At 45.0% G+C, this 17,892-nt stretch overlaps 1 protein-coding gene across 7 annotated transcripts in view; it reads right to left on the bottom strand.

Moving 5' to 3' along the window:
- Window positions 1-17,892, bottom strand: part of Ppp2r5c (protein phosphatase 2 regulatory subunit B'gamma) — a 136,304-nt gene that overhangs the window by 39,947 nt on the left and 78,465 nt on the right. For all 7 annotated transcript variants that reach the window (XM_010607213.3, XM_010607212.3, XM_010607211.3 and 4 more), the window contains one exon: window positions 5,949-6,148. In XM_010607213.3, coding sequence (XP_010605515.1) covers window positions 5,949-6,148 — 200 coding nt within the window. The remainder of the gene's footprint in view (window positions 1-5,948; window positions 6,149-17,892) is intronic.

Raw genomic sequence — 17,892 nt, 5'->3', positions numbered from 1 at the left:
AATTTTAAAACCACATAAACATACAGCACAATGGCAAATTTTATATGATTATATGATCAATGCAAAGGCAGCTAGTGTTCAGGTTATCCTGTGACCTCCGAGTTTACTATTTCTTATTGTTGTTGTTACCGGGCATGCTGGGATCTAGCCCTGGGCCTTGCAAGTGCTAGGCAATCACTCTACCACTGAGCTACTCCAGCCTGACTTACCTTCATAATGCATTTTAAAAATCTTTTTTTGTTTTGTTTTTTTGATTTTTTGAGACAGGGTCTCACTATGTAGTTGAGTCTGACCTGGAACTCACTATGTAGCCCAGGCTGCTCTAGAACTCCCAGCGATCCTCTTGCCTCAGCCTCCCGAGTGATGGGATTACAGGTGTGCGCCACCATGCCTGGCTTTTTTTGTTGTTGTTTTTTGGTACCGGGGATCCAACATGGGACCTTGCCTCTGTGAGGAGGGTGGCGGAACCACTGAGCTAAATCCCCGGCCTCATAATGCATTTATCAAATGGAGTCAATAAATCAATCCCTACTGAACTATGCTGCAGAGTTGTGGTTGTATTAACTGGGTTAGGTACAGGGTTTCATGACTTACTTTTTCTTCCCACATTTAATTTTGACTTTTATGAATTTATTTCTATGCTACAAACATAAAATCACACTTTGGACTATGTGTTTTCAATCCCCCATCTTCTCTTCTTTTCTTTCTTTTTTTTTGAGACAGGGTCTTGCTACAAAGTGTAGGCTGGCCTGGAACTCACAGCAATTCTCCTGTCTCTGCCTCCCGAGTACTGGAATTACAGGTGGGTGCCATGGTGCCTGGTCTGACTATGGTTTATACAAATCTAACCAACACTCTATGAAGTAGTTACAGAGCACTATCTTCTAAATAAAAAAATACATGGGGCTGGGGATTTTGCTCAGGGGTGTGGCCACCTGCCTTGCAAGTACAAGGTCCTGAGTTTGATCCCTGGTACCAAAACAAACAAATCACAGCAACAACAACAACAACAACAGAAAAGTAGCCTCAAGGCATCAGAGTATGGAACAAAACTCCAGACTAAAACCTTACACTAGTCTGAGAAAGGAGGGTGTATTTGATGCCCCCTGGTAAATGTTCTGGAACCCAGAGGAGGTCACGTTCTGGTCCGCTGAGGGGGACAGAACACTTGAGGATCTTTCTGTTTCCTCTTCCATCCTGCAAGGCAGACGACTGCTATGCCTTTTGTCTTACTGCGCCAATCCATGCTTACAGAATAAAGACACTTGCCTAAAGCAGTTGCTGGTGGACACAGGGTCATGCAGGGACATGACTGCTTCATCTGCCCAGAACACACAAAAGCTTTCTGGGGGAAGCCCTCTCCAACTCTACTGTGGGGCTTGGGGGTTCGTGATCATAGCCCCCCACCTCATAGCGGTGGTAGTTCAAGGACAGCAGGTCTTAGGACATGTGTGGGGCAGAGGCACCAGGCCCGTCCGGCCACCGTGGTGCAGATATCCCAGGGAATGGAGGATAGCGCTCTCCTGTGAGTCTGGGAACCAAGTCTGAGTTACCCCAGAATGCGCTGGGTGCCCACCACCTGTAATGATTTGATGAGCCCACATGTCCTGAGTCCACTCACTCTAGTCAGAAACCTGGTTATTGGTATTTCCCTAAACACCCAAAATCGAATCAGTCACGGAGTCTTGCTTCTGCTACAGCACCTCTCACGTCTGTCTGTTTCTCTGCATCACAGCCGCCCGGTTTGTTCCACTTTGAAATATCCCATGATCCCTGGCCCAGCCCCGCCTCTCCATTTCATATTCTCTCTGGTCTAGTTTTGCCAGTGCAGCCCCACTGCGCCCCACGCCTAGGCCTCACTGCACCCCACCACACCACATTGCACTCCCTCCCTTCTCTGTCCCTCCCAGGTAAGGGTGGGCTGGGGGAGGCTGAGGTGATTTCTTGAGCAGGGCTGCTGGTGCTCTATTTAGGGATTCAACACAGTCAACTAAAGAATTGTACAAATTAGTGGGCGCAGCTTTACTTTTGTTACTTTGAATTTCTTAAGTATACTGTTACTTGGCTTTGTGATCGTATTTTGACTATTAGAAAAATTGTCCACCCCTGAGAAACAGATTAACTAGATAATTCAATTGAAGAAAACAGATGGTGGTTATATTTAAAATCTGACTGAAACGAAGAGACACTGGAGCTGACGTAATTCGTGCCCCGGAACCTAGAGGCCAAAATCCTCCCCAGCTCCTGCTCTTTCTCAGTTGCGTCTCTCTGAAGCTAAGCTGCTTTAGCTGGAGAGGAAAAGGGGCACATGAGGTGACCCAGAGTGGGGCTCTGTTGGACACTAGGGCTAAGGTCTGTGGTGCACAAGTGAAAGATGCCCATATCACTGGCTGTCAGAAAAATGTAGATTCAGACCACAGAGAGAGCACGTCACACCCACAGGAGACAGGTGACAAATGCTGGCATCCCCAGACCTGGCTGAGAGGAACAGAGGATGGTGCAGTCACTTAAAAAAGACCTGGGCATGTTCGAACTGTCATACACACACAGTTAACTTATGACACCCACAGGAAATGAAAACACATTCACACAAAAGCCTATATGTAAAATTTACCATGGTATTATTCATAACAGCCCAAATCCAGAAATAACCCAAATGTTTGTCAACAAGAAAAGTGCATAAGGTGTAGTTTATCGATATAAAGGAATACTACTGGAAATAAATTAGTTGGTAAAAACAAACAAAAAAAAGGAACCGAATACTGACCTATGCTCCACAATGTGGATGAGCCAAAGACGCCTGTCAGAAAACCCATACACTGTACAATTCCATTCACACGGGTGTCCTGAAGAGGCGCTCTATGGAGACGGGAAGTAGACGGGTGGCTGCTTGGGGCCAGGGTGGGTTAGGGAGCAGGGAGGAAGGGCAGAACCACTGGTGAGCATGAGATTTTCTCTGGCGGATAGAAATGTTCTAAAACTGGACACGATGATGGTTGCATGATGAATCTTATATTCGTACTAAAAGCCAATGAATTACACCTTTTACAAGGATGGATTATAAGATATGGGGACAATATTTTAATAAATCTGTTGGAAAACATACAGCTATCCAGTCTTATAGAGTATATGTAAAAGTGGCAGTGTTAGGCGACAACATCTCTAGAGCTCTGGATTCTTCAAAGTGAGTGGAAATTAATGTCTAAAAATACTATGACCAAAATACATACATGCACTGCAAAGGAAGAGAGAGCAGCAGGCACAGTGCATGCTGACTGCAGCACTGCCCTCACACATGTCCTAGACCCTGCACCCCTCTGCCCACTGTCTTTCCTCCTCCGCTGCACCTCTCATCAATGCTGTCTGTCTAGGACACAACAGCAATGAACAAAAGAAAAGCTCAGGCTGTCCCTGAGCCACTCCACCCTGGGAGCTTCACACAAACAAGGGTAGGGAGACTGTGTTCTCTGCACACATCTCACTCACATCACAGCGGGATGGAGAGAAAACCAAGTGACCCGGAGGGCACCTCCCTCCCCGCACCATCTCCTGGGTGGTGGGAGGCGAGATCCAGCCGAGCCTGCACCTCTAGCTTCTGGGTCTGGTAGCGCTCTTCACAGAATCACCACACTTGGACAGTACATCTCTGGTGGCTTCTTTTGTGCATGGCTCCCACAGGAGAAAAGCTCTGGTGGGCACAGGGTGGAGATCTGCTCACAACTACTTCAGCACCTCGCAGTCCAGCCCACAGTGGGATTGGATAAGTGACTTGGACAGCCACACGTTTAACACTGCGGGCAGGCTGGTCTCAGGGAGGGGACAATGCTGACAGCAGGAGAGTTTAGCTAGGAACAGGGAGGAGAGGAGTGACTAACCTAAGGGAACAGTCTGAGAGCTCACAGTCTCTGAGTGTGCAACACCGTGGTGGACCAGAGCACCCAGGCAACGGAGACAAGCAGCCAGGAGCACACTTGGCACAGGGCTGCATGGTCTCCTTGTTCTTCTCAGACTCTTCCCCTGCTTGGGTCAGAAGCAAGAATCAGCCTGCTGGCTGCTATGACTTCTTAACAGAGAGATTCTGCTGGGAACGGGGTCCCACACCTGTAATCCCAGCACTTGGGAGGCTGAGGCAGGAGGACTGCTATGAGTTCAAGGCCAGTCTGGACTACATAGTGAGAGTTTATCTCAAAAACAAACAAACAAACCCCCAAAACAGAGTGTCCATTCTAGTACTTCACATATTTATAAATTTATTACATTCCAATAAATTAAAAAGAGGGCTCTGGGTTTAGCTCAGTGGCACTGCACTTGCCTGTCAAGTGCAATGTCTTGAGTTCAGTTCCTGGTACTGGGGGGAAAAAAAAATCAAAAGAAAAATTAATACATGACACAGAAGCATTTTTAGGGCCAGAGATTTAGCTCAGTGGCTCTGGTACCTGCCTTGCTAGTACAAGGTCCTGAGTTAAGATTCCTAGTATCAAAAAAAAAAAAAAAAAAAAAAAAAAAAAAAAAAAAAAAAAAAAAAAAAAAGATACAGTAGCATTTTTAAATCAATGGGGCAAATGAAATATTCAATATATGATGGAGGGGCAAGTACTTTTTCAATAATTTAGAAAGAAATGAAGTTATGCCCTTAACTTGTACCGTAAGAAAGTCCCAAGAGGATTATAGAGTGTAATGTGAAGAACAAAATTATGGACGTCACAGGAAAAATATAGAGACTTTTTTTTTATAAACCTGGGGTAAGGGGTGGCATTCCAAAGTGATAGAGTTGAAATTAAGAAACAAAGAGACCCTCTGCTGTCTTTAACGTGCAAGGAGAGCTGTGTTAACAGAGAGATCCTGCCGGGAATGGGGTCCCACACCTGTAATCCCAGCTCTGCTCTCAGCTCTGGCCATGCCTAGCACAGCCTTTAGATCTGCACAAAAGCTCACAACGCTCTCCCAGCAGCCAGGCCACTGCACAGAACCTCATAACTCAAAATAATCAAGTTCATCACAGCATATGACACTGAAGGCTGAACGACAAAAAAACAAAAAAACAACAAAAACAAACCAAAAAACTGATTTCATCTTTTTTTCTGAAGCAAACATACTAAAGTAAGTTTATGTCAATAAACCCAGTCAGTTCTGAAACACACAACTTTGGGAAAGAAATCAGTAATTCCAACTTCAGTGAAAATCAAGATTAAAGATCTGTAGCAATGTATTTGCAACACTGACTCACTAATAACACCGAGCTGATTTCAAAGGCAGGGAGCAACCCCCCTCACCCCCCCACTGGGCAGGGCAGGGCAGGGCAGGGCAGAACTGGGGTTTGGTAAGCACCCAGTTGTGGCAACAGCAGCACAGGAACAGTTTCCAGTTTCCGGGTGGTACTGCCAGAGGGAATGCTGGAATAGAGCTGGGAGAGGTTTCAGAGCCCTGAGATTAGGGGTGGAATAAACCATGCAATTAACTAACTGCAAGATGACAACTTTCTCAGCCAACTGGGACACAGCACCCTGAACCCAGCACCAGGGGATGGAAGCCTTCTCTGCCAATCAGGTGACTGTTCTCAGCCCAGCCCAGTCCCAGCAGTATTTTAACTGTGCCCCATCACTGGGATTTTCTTGCACACGTATGGGCATGTTACTTCTAATCTACATAAGAGCACTAGTGTATTGTTATATATGTCTACCAAAAACCTCAAAATTTAACAACAACAAAACAATAAATACAAATAAGTGTTCTAACACATACCCCATAGGATGCTTGTTTATGTAAAGCTCTTATTATCTGGTCCCTAGAAGGCAACGGATTCCTTGTGCTGTGAGAACTGGACACATTACAAAGAACACTTTTCATAGGCACTGTGTTGGGCTCAGAGGTCTCACTTGTCCTAGGAATGTCTGAGTCCTGCCGTGGCTCTGGGTGGGGACATGCTGGTTAAGTATGCACACACTTACCATGTGGACTACTTCTGGATAAATAGGCTCCGTGATCACATTCCGATTATGGGTGATGTATTCCACCATCTCACTTAAAGCAGCTCGTTTCACTTCCTTCCACTTGAGGTCACTCAGTGGGTCAGAAACAAAGTCAAAGAGGACGCAACACTGACGCAACTTCTGGGTAAAAAGCTTCTCTTGATCTGCAGGAGGAACATCTGAAAGGCAGAAAGCAAAGTGCATTGATTGCCAAAATGTTTAACCCATAGGCACTGTGGAATCCTTAAATGTCTGTTTATTTTGCAGTACTTGATTGAACCCAGGAGCAATGAGCGATACCACCAGCCTTTGTTACTTTTTAAAATTCTGAGAAAGGTCTTGCTAAGTTGGCCTGGAACTCACCATCCTCCCACCTCTGTCTCCCTGATGCTGGGATTACAGGTATGCATAACCTCATCTAGCCCTTCTGTTTTTATTTTGAATTAACAGAGTTCAAGAAAAAAAGAGATGGGCAGGAGTGAATGAGGTCAAATATTCCTTAAATGAAAAGAAAAAAATAGCTAGTCACTGATCAGATTATAGGGTTAGTATGGTAAAGTATGTTTTTTTCACTTTCAAACAACATCAAGAATAGTGTTCAAAGGGCCGGGGATGTAGCTCAGTGGTGCCGCTGCCTGCTGAATTAACAGAGTTCAAGAAAAAAAGAGATGGGCAGGAGTGAATGAGGTCAAATATTCCTTAAATGAAAAGAAAAAAATAGCTAGTCACTGATCAGATTATAGGGTTAGTATGGTAAAGTATGTTTTTTTCACTTTCAAACAACATCAAGAATAGTGTTCAAAGGGCCGGGGATGTAGCTCAGTGGTGCCGCTGCCTGCTTCATAAACCCAAGTTCAATCCCCAGTAAACCCATACCAAAAAAAAAAAAAAAAAATAGCTAGTCACTGATCAGATTATAGGGTTAGTATGGTAAAGTATGTTTTTTTCACTTTCAAACAACATCAAGAATAGTGTTCAAAGGGCCGGGGATGTAGCTCAGTGGTGCCGCTGCCTGCTTCATAAACCCAAGTTCAATCCCCAGTAAACCCATACCAAAAAAAAAAAAAAAAAAAAAAAAAAAAAAGGAATAGAGTTCAAAATAAATTCCTTCTCAATATATTCATTCAACAAATGTTTTCTGAGCACCAGTGATCACATGCTAGGCCCTGTGCTGGGTGAACAGTAGCACGACAAGCATTATCCTGGGTCTGGGGTGAGGGTAGGGCCAGCGATGGGGAACCTTTCAGAGCTTTCAATGATAAAGAGTGGGCCATGCCCTAGGTTCCCCACCACTGGTGTGGGTGCTGTGACAGCGGGCAATGGCTACAGAACTCAGGACAGGAAAGTGGGAGCTCAGAGGGCAGCTTGGCTCTAGACCTGGCACAGGCAGTTAGTTGTCTTCTCCGGCCCCTGTCGGCAGATCGCTCACGAGCAGCCCCTTCAGTGCATGAGTCACATGTGGTACCGGTTCACGATGACAGCAACACAGAAGCAGCTCTACAGTAACTATGACTCAGGGAGTACTACCTGGGCCAAGGAGCAAGATGACACCCGAGACAAACGGGTTTAAGGGATCCCTGCAGGGCCAGCAAGTGAGGAAGCTGGATTCAGACTAAGTTCTGGGGAGCTCGGGAACTCCTGCCTGCCCATGTGGGCCCCACTGGTGGTGATGACAAGAGGGATTTACATTCTGAAATGTGTCAGAGGTTTGCAAAATGTCTTAGAAAATTTGCAAAACTTGGTGAACCAATACTTTCCACATGATTAATAAATGGTGTTATAATATCATTCAAGAGCAAAAGAGCCTTTCATACTGCAAGGCGGATCACTGGATTTTAATGGAATAAAACGTACAGACAACTCATCGATCTGGCTTCAGGTTCCACGCTGCAGATTCCTTTAAGAAACTGATTATTTATTAAATTTTGGTGCAATATCAAAGAAAATGCCCACAACTCTCTGGAAGGGCCTTTGCCACCCACTTCTTACACTCAACCAAAGTGATGTAAGGCCACAGGCTGAATGCAGAACTAGACGAGAGGACCAGGTAGACACTGCAGAGATTTGTAAAAAATAAAACTATGCTCCTCTTCTGGCTAAAGCTGTTACTGTTTTTGAAAACATGTCTATTTTCATAAAAATGTTAGCTTTTGTTAACATGTACTAGGTTTGTTACTTTTTAAATTTAAATTTTTATCAGTATATACCTGCACAACATCACAGTCACATTCCTCCTGGGGAGTCGCTCCATGAATGTAACACACTCAATTCTTCTTTAACTAATATGTACATGTTAAATATTTTCTGTAGTTTAATTTTGAATATGGTCAATATTGCCAGCTAAACTCTTTAAACAGAAGCTCTTTGGGGCTTGATGTAGTTCTGGAAGAGGGCGGGACCCTGAGCCACCCACACCAGCCTCCCCCCAGTGAGTGGCCAGGAGCGCCGGGCTGTTCTGCGTCCTTGCACACAGGTGTTTTTTTGTGCTCAGGCCTGCAGCGCACCCACTTCTGCCCCTTCGCACTCCAACTAGATGTCAGCTGCTCGTTCAGGTTTATTCTACTGGTACTTTCCTCAATCCCTTGTTCTGTAAGACCCCTTGGAGCTGGCATTTACACTTGCTATCGTGAGCTAGGGATCCTGCTTAGTATCTGAGCTCCCCAAATGGATGAGCTGTGAGGGCAGGTGCCATGTGGTGACACTGTTCCAACCCCTCAATGCCAACATCAGCCTTGTAAACAGCAGGCACACAGACACTGCTACCTGCACTGACCTGCTGTGTGGAGAACCGTGGTTTCCCGGCTTGCTATACTGGATGCAGAGATAAACAGCACAAGGTAGGGGACAGGGTTTGGGACATAACTGCTTGCAGGATACTTGAGAGAACATGGGGACTCCCAACATCTTGCCCTTTCCTGAAAGGCATTCATTTCCTGAATTACTTCCTTGCTTGCCTTCGATCCTCCTCAGTTCTATGAACTTTTGTTCACACTCTGGTTTGCAGGAGCACCTTATACACGTTCCTGTTTGTCATCACAGCTTGTGTGCTTGGGACCTGTCTCTGGTACTCTCACTTTCTCAGCACCACAGAGAACCACAAAGCCCATTAGAATCCCAAGAGCCCCCAACACCCTCACTCATGACTCACTCACAGCTGGGGCCTAAGGAGGGGCCAGTAAGGTCCCTGAAGTACTTTAGCATTAACTGCCTGTTAAACACTGTATAACAACTAATAAAAATAAAGATTAAGTTGACATTAAAGCAAATCTATTGTGACTAAGGTGGTACAGAAAAAAACATTTTTAATAAAATGTTTTATCCAAAATATTTCTAAAAGGCAAGCAAATCCCAACTCCCTGAAGTATGTTAATTCCTTCAGGGTTCCAAGTAGCTAAAGTACTATACTGATTTTGCTTACAGTCTACAGATGGGTTTGTCATTATAATCTCATGAACTCTTGTTATTTTAAGAACTCTTATATTTCTATTTAAAATATAAAGGGGCCAGGGATTTAGCTCAGTGGTTCCACCACCTGCCTCACAGTGCAAGGTCTCAAGTTCAATCCCAGGTACCAAACAAAACAAAAGAAAACAAACAAACAAAAAACAGTATTATTGTTTCTTAAAAAACTGTAACAAAAATTTGAATAGTGAAAAAACCCTGCATCCTCAGGCATTATCAAATATTTCTGCATTTTTAAAATGCAAATTAATCTAGATTCTTCTTGGTCAGTGTATTTTTAAGCTGTATAAAGTATTTTATTTTATTTATTTGTTTGGTACCGGGGATCGAACTCTGGTCCTTGAGCTTGCTAGGCAAGCACCAGAACCACTGAGCCAAATCCCTGGCCCCTGGTCAGTGTATTTTTAAAAAAATCTTGTTTTCTGCTCTGCTAATAGGGGAATAAAATGGGTGGAGGCAGTAAAGTGTTGTGTATCTTTATGGTTCTGGTTTCTCAATAGTATAAATGTTATCACAAATAGCTCATATTTGCATAGATAATTTCAGCACCCCTCAATTTTCACTAATTTATAGTGAACATGAGCCAGTTTGGAGCAAAATGAACAGACATACTTGTGCAGAAACTGCAGGGCGAAGGGGAGCGAGGAAAAGATGTGAACGTGAAACCACAGCCCCAGAAACCAAAAGAGAAAAGGGGTAAGAATGCATCATTTATTTAACAACTTATCTCCTGAAGAAGAGAGGCCTTTATTCCTGAGTGACAAGTGGCCACTGCAGCAGCAGCTATGGAGAGCCCATCCCCAGGTCCCAGTGGACATGGCAGGGCAGGCTCAGCAGAGCCCCCACAGGGGCTGACTGGACCTGGGTTCCAAGGGCTGCTCAAGTTGAACTGGTGGAATGCAGGATGGAACAGCAGAATACCTACTTATATGCCCCATTTTCTACAAAAAGCGAGAAATTAAGACATCCCAACATTTCACTACAAAGTGGCACACAGAGGAAGTGTGTGCTGATTTTTACTGTGGGCCAGGTATAATCAAAGGAGGCTAGAAATGTCTGCCTGATGTAGAGTCCCGGCAGGCTTTCGAAAATGAGTCCTAAGTGACCACAGCAACATAGCTAAGGTCACAGATGTCACTAGCAATGTATGCCTCAGTTATAGATGGGGCTGACAGATGTAACACACATTTTAAATGACATACAGAATGTGACATGAAAAGGCTGAATTACTAAGTTCTTACCACACACCTGGAGGCTTCATGTGGATTGTCTATGGACAGGAAAATGACTTAAAAGAAAAGCCAAGCTCCTTTTACGTGATGAGTCTTGGTTGAAAGAAATGACCCAGGATACGATAAACGACAGGCTTTCAGCACACAGCTGCAGGAAGCGAAGCTGGGACTTCCTGGACACAGAGGATGGCTTCTTCCAGGTAGAAGACCACAAGCCAGGGGGCAATGACTCCAGAGACACCCGGATGACAAGCTCACCTCAGGGGCGCTGCTTCCTGCACTTATACAGCACACATGAGCAGCAGAGGGGCTGACTAGACACGAGACCACAGCGTGCTGACAGGCTGGACCACACCTGTCACCTCCTTGCATGCACAATGCTCCTGTGGTCCCTCAGAACCTGTGCAAGTCCTGAGTGCAAAAACCATGGCAACCACATGTGGAACAGGAGTAAACGAGTGGACTCTAGAGGGCGAGAGCTCAGCCATCAGCTACAAGCCACCTTGCCTTTCTCCTGTGTGTATTCAATTGCAAACTAACAGTCCAGAGTAAATCTGGCTGGGATGCTTCACTGATAGGATAGGCAATGAATTCCACTTACCTCTCCTTTCTTCCCTAAGCAGAAAAACTGAGCAATGCTACTGTGTCTGTGTGTGTGTATGTGTGTGTGCATGTGCATGTGCGTGCACGTGTGTGTTGTTCTGGAGAATGAACCTAGGGCTTTGCATTGTCTAGGTTGGCCTTTAATTTGTGATCCTCCTGTCTCCCCCACTCAAACAGCTGGGATTACAGATGTGTGGCAACAGACCTGGCCACTTATTTCTTAAAGAGAAAATTTGTGCATCATTTTAAGAGATCCATTTCCCCACTGCTCCGGGCCCTCCTGCACCAGCACCAACACCCAAATTCCTTATATCTGATACCCAAGTAGCAGATTCGAATTCCTCTGGCTTGCTCCTGTCGTGTGTGGACTGTCTATGGTCCCTATCTGTCCATCCAGATTTGAGGAGAGTGGAAGCTCTGTGATGTTGAGTCTTCCAACTCACGAACATACAGTATTGCTCCAATTACTCAACCATCTTTAAAAGTCCGAGGGCCGGGATTTAGCTCAGTGGCACTGCGCCTGCCTTGCAAGCACAAGGTCCTGAGCTCGATACCTGGTACCAAAACAAAACACAAAAAAGTCTCTCCGAATGTCTGAAAATTTTTTCCTAAAAATGTGTTAAACATTGTATTTTAATTTATTGAGTATTTGATATGTTTTGATGCTACCTTCTACCTTAAGTGGTACCTCCAAATAGATTTAACTTTCAAACTACTGTTGTAATAGAAGAAGAAAAAGAAGAGGAGGAGGAGGAAAGAGGGAGGGGAGGGAAAGCAGGGAGGGAAGGGGGAGGAGAAGGAGGAAGAAAAGAGGAAAAAGAGGAAGAAGAGGAGGAAGAAGAAGAGGGAAGATAAAGATGAAGATGAAGACGAAGAAGAAAGATTTTGGGTGCTTACTTTGTAACTGGTGACTCTGCTCAACTCTTATAAACTCTGTTCCTGCACCTGTAAATTGGTTGGTTGCTTTTTATCTGCAATCCCTGACACTGTTCTCTCTCTCCCTGTCTGTGCTGGCCAGAGCTTAGGAGCAATGCTGACAGGAAGGCAGTGGAGCCCTTTCCTCTTGGCCACACTTGCCCCAGGAGACTATGGATAATAACGCTTATCTGATTAAGAAACAGACCCATGGCTTCAGTGCCATCCTGACAGCCACTTCCGGGGACCTGGGTAAGTGGATCCTGCGATGTGCGTGCAGTGAAAAGGGCCAGCACTGACCTCAGCCTCTTGGAGAAGGACAGCATAGAGGGGAGCTGCTGTTACAGAACTGCGGCCTCCTGTGCAGCTCTCTTAATGACAGCAGTAGGCCTCTGCTTAGCCAGAGTAGAGGGGACAAGCTCGTACATGACAGCTAAGAGGTCAGCCCCTCATACAGTGCTGGGTCAACTGGCACTCAGGGCCCAGAAAAAAGAAAAAGAGAAAAAGCTGGACCACATGATACACAAAAATAAATTGGTGGGTAACAAATTTAGATCTGAAAGGCAAAACTCTAATGCTTTAAAAAAATAATACAGAAGAATTCCTTAAGCAGAGAAAAAGCTGAGGACTTCTTTACACACAAGCTCAGTAAACATTAAAAGACTGATCAACAGAACTATCCTAAAACTAAATATTTTATCAAGACACCACCAAGAATGGAAAGGCAAGTAGTAGAATAAATGACTTGATTACATTTACCAACAGACTTGGGTCAAGAACATAGAAGTATTTCTAATACATCAGTGAGAAGAATTTAGAGTATGAGCAGGAAAACAGGTGCACATTCTAACCAGACTCTTCACACACAGTACATCACACGGTTGATCACACAGGACAGGACTGTCACTGCTGTCAATAACCACAGCAATGCAAATGAACCACAGTCAGACCCCACCGGTTACCCACGGGACTGGTACACATTCATAGCTGCAAGGAGCTGAGCTGTGGCTCATACATGGCCAGTGGGCTGCATGGCTGGGTGTCATCAAGAGGCACTGAAGACATCCATGTCCCATGGGCTGGACCTGTACCAGGCATCCGGCCTCATGACATCATGCATTTGTGCAGTACTGCACAGGTGAAAGTATGTCCACAGCCACTTTGTCCCCACAGCGCAAACCTGTAACAGCACCAACTTCCAGTCAGATAAATCCACCATGGCTACAAAACTGTGAACTACAGCTAGATACAGTATGTATAAGTCTTACAAAATAACAGCTTTATGAGAGGAAGTCTAACTTTATTTAGCTTACTTAAAACTATAATGAACCTGGAGGGGGCCCTTGGGGGTCTAGCCTGGGTGGCAGCTACATTACAGGGGTATTTGCTTTATAATTATACAGTGCACTTTATCTGCTTCTGTATGTGAGCTGTTAAAAAAAAAAGGCTAAAGAATCTATGCATGTGGCAAAAAAATGAAAATCATATACACAGAACACATGGTCATTCGTGGTGGGGGCGGCCCTGGGGCTGCAGGATGGTGTTGCAGGTGCATGCATATCTGTGTGCTCAACATGGCTGCAGAGGGGTCAGCACAGACAAAATTCCACTACTCGGGATCAGGAATCACGTGTGCACACGACACCACACATGCCTCCTCTACGCGGTGCTTTATGCGGAGGAATCTCAGCTCTGGGTAACTTTTTTCTCCCAGTCAAGACAAGGATGAGTGAATTCTCATTTTTTCTATTTATATAAAAACCCTCTCTCTTTTCTCTCAAAGAAAAGATCAGCAATTATGATCTCAAACAGATGAAATAAACTCTGTGGTTTGGCGTGTCTGTCAGCTCTCCGGCATCTGTGTGAGCCGGAACCTGACGGCAGGCCCTGACCTTGAGGATGTGGCTCCTGTATTTTGGAGCTGATTCAGAAACCGATCCAACACATATGTGCCAGGCACTGTGCTTGGCAATGATGATAGAGGGAAATTAAAATGAAATACTTAATCCAAAAGAAAACAACTAATAACATGTGAGCGAGAAGTGCTACAATACAGATGCCTGGAAGGCACCACAGGGACAGGGAGGAGGTGGTTAATTCTGCCCTCAGGAAAGACGGAGGAAGGCAGGGGTCACTGCTGGAGGAGGCTGACACCCTCTGTGGAGGTGCCGAAGGCCCCCCAGGTGAGAAGGCCCCCCAGGTGAGTGTGACTATGTAGGGCTTGAAGTTACAGGCAAATTAAGTAGGGTTCTTCTCCCAGAAAAGCAGCTTCCTTCAATAAAGGCAGGGCCTTGACTGATGATCCCGATTACATACCTAATTAGCCACACTAGTGACACCTTTCCCTAGAGGAGGGAGGGGCTCTGTTTGGTTTCCCATTTTATCCTCAGCATCTACAACTGGCCTTTCACACTATAGGCCCTCAAGTATTTGCTAAATGAATGGAATGATTTCAGGGAAATGAGCTCAGATAATTCCACTGAGAGGTAGCAAAAACAACAGCATGTTGTGCGTCAGAGCAGAATGGGAGACCTGGAGCCACAGAGAAACTTGGCAGGCCTCTTCCGAGGGGGCTCTGCACTGGTGGACCTGAGGAGGCCACGGGAGAGGATGAGCCACAGATGCTTGGCAAGCAAGCAGGGCCACTTGGTCTGGGGTGAGATGGTCGGATGCGTAGAAGGTAAGAGGCCTGAAGCAGGGAGACCCACTGGGGAGAAGGCTGACTGCAGCCTGAGACCAGGCTCGGATCACGGTCACTGCACCCAAGCCCTGCTCTTCAGGGTGCTGGCCTGCCTGGCAGGCTGTCATCTGTGGCAACAGTGACCTCTTCACCTGCGAATCCAAGCTTCAGCACACAAGAGCACAGTAAACAAACAGCTAATGTACACGAAGTGACCCGACTCAGTACAATTCTTCCTTGGCCCTTAACACATATAGACTCTCAAAACTGAATTCATCTGAAATCATTCTTAGTGTGGCGATCCCTGAAATGTATTTATTGATTTGATTTTTAAAGACAGGGTCTTGCTATGTAGTCCAGGTTGGTCTTGAACTCACTATATAGCTTAGGCTGGTCTCAAACTCTCCATCCTCCTGCCTCAGCATCCTGAGTGCTGAGATTATAGGTGTGCGCCACTATGCCTGGCACAATAAGTCCTTCTTCGTTTCAGGGTGCAAGTATTGTCTTTCATTATAATGAAGTATATACATCTTCTAAATAAATATCGCTAAAATCAGGCTGCATCTTTTATTTTTCTTGGTAATCCTTAAAAAGTGGATCGATTCACACTGATGACAGGTAGCTTCCTTTTGCTATGGATACTTTTTCTATGGATATTACTTCACTCGATAGCAGCCAGTGCCCCAGCCTCAGATCATGCTGTCTGCACTACCTGATAGAAGGGGGCTGAGGTAACCACCTGGTAACAGGAAGTAGGCAGGACTCTCGAGAATGATGCTGCCACCCAGGAATGCATGTTCATCTACCTGCAGCTGTGCTCTGTGATGCTCCATGAGAAACCAGCAAGCATCTTTTCTGTCACTGGGACCCTGAAGCTGTCCTCCTCCAGGCCTCATGGTGGGACTCAGGCACAATCAAACTGCTGCCTCCAAAACTGACATGGGTATGATTTGGTAGAGGACCGGCTCAGAAACTCCATGCTGCCACTCTTACTGTAAATGCTTGATAGAGAGCTTACCTCAAATACTAGATAGAGGCCACTTGTAGCTCAAATCCACTACAGTGCTCCCCCACAAACTGGAGCTGCTCCGGTCTGTGCACCCTCCTTCTGGGGTTCCTGCTGACTACAGCCTGCCTTTAATGCCTGTAGACGTAGAAAGCTGTCCTCATAACTCATCAGTGCTGACCCCAACCCCATCCCTTTCTTAGGAAATTGCAGTGCAATTTGACAAAAGAGCAGCGGCTGAGTACAAACTCTCTTCACTGACACTTTTCCACCTCTGAGAGCCCGGAATGGGTGAGGAAGGACAAGGCAGGGTGTAGTAAGGTCAGAAGGGGACAAGATGGAGGCCAGGAAAAATTGGTTTCCTGGGAAAAGCTCTTTTCTAAGTGACTGTTTCAGAAAAGTCTTGAAGTCACATGAAAGAAATAAGGCAACTTCTCACCTAGACTCTAACGAATAAGAATATGGAAGTCATGAAATTATTCTAAGACTTGGGTTTCTGAAGCTCTAAAACCTCCTGAGCACACTGGGATTACAAGTGTGTAGCACCACGCCTGGCCTGGCTTTTTGTTTTTTAATAAGAAAGATTAAGACAAGTCAAACAATCTCCTTAGAATGAAGATATAAATCCAATTATTTGTCAGTGCCAGCCATCCTACCTACTTTATAACCCACTTCTAGCATGCACTGTGGGTACAAAATTAGACACTGTGATCAGTGCCAATTAGTAAATGCTCAGCAACTGGGGTGCACCACGTCCCTTCATCTTCCACTCTGTAAATACTGAGTGATACTGCAGCACTGGTAGCCATAGCTCCGGCAATGTGCGAGCTCATTCATCTGCAGAGCAAGAGCAGACATTTCTTAGGAAAGGTAACAGCTTTACATCTGACTAAGAAAAGACTGCCAAAGCAGGAGTCCAGAGCGTTCCACATGTTTTCCAGCAGACAGAATAGTGTAAAGTTGTTAAAAGGATATACTGAAAATAAGTATATATCTATTTCACTTTTTATTCTATGTTTCAACTTCCTTTCTCTGAGCCTCAAACACTCTAGAGTAGGCAGGGGTGCTTCCGTCTGGACTCTTTCTTCACACGTGATGGCTGGACAGTGCATGGACGGCAGAATAAGAGGAGGACAGAATCAGGTCAGCCTAGGCAGGGATAACCTGGGAATCAGGGCCAAGAAGAGACATTGGCACATGACATCAGGGATGGGCATGAGGTGTATCCACCTCTCGGGGAGGTGAGTCAGAGCCAGCTCTCCACACAAGCACCCTCTTCACCTGGGATACAGATGAACCCTTGCTGTGGCTCGGAGATGGCCTGAGTGTCCCCCAGGATGCACCCACTGAAGCTGAGTCCTCATCTTGAGGTAGTAAGAGGCTGGGGAAGTCAGTCCCGTGGTATTTATTTATTTATTTTTCTTTTTATTGAGTTTATTGGTACAATCTAGGTATACAATACAATTACATTCATCATTGGGATTCTGTACCTTTACATAATAGGTCTTGATTCTCATTTTTCCCCTTGTCCCTGCCCTCCCTTCATCCCCTCCTCCCCTCCCCATTTACAAACCCTTTATTTCCATTTTTTCAGTTTCTCATATTTTTTTCCTCTCCCTCATTACCTTTCCCCCACCCTTCCCACTTCCCTACACCTTTAGCCCTTTACTTCCTATTTCATGTTATTAATTATCTCATTAGGATCCTGTTCACTATTATAGTTTTTCACACCAAAGAAATTATTCGGTATTTCAGTTAAAGAAATCTCTGTATGAACATTAAAAATAGGGAATCCTAAAATAAAATTAAAAAGGAAAGTAAAAGAGAAAAGGCAAAGATGTAACATTAAAATAATCCTTAATTCTGGAGATGAAAATGGTCCCTGAACATATTTAAATTGCTTCTCGCTCTTATAGTCTTATCTTATTCTTTTTTTCATTATTTAGAGAATACTTTATTAGTTTCTGTAATCAAACCCATGTAGATATGACCTTACATATTTAGTACGATGTGCTACCCCTGTAC

This window comes from Fukomys damarensis, unplaced genomic scaffold, assembly GCF_012274545.1.
Source record: "Fukomys damarensis isolate Sample0158 unplaced genomic scaffold, DMR_v1.0_HiC HiC_scaffold_21, whole genome shotgun sequence".
Classification (NCBI taxonomy): Eukaryota; Metazoa; Chordata; class Mammalia; order Rodentia; family Bathyergidae; genus Fukomys; species Fukomys damarensis.
Note: the sequence above shows the minus strand (reverse complement) of the source record. Positions and strands in the feature narration are given on the sequence as shown.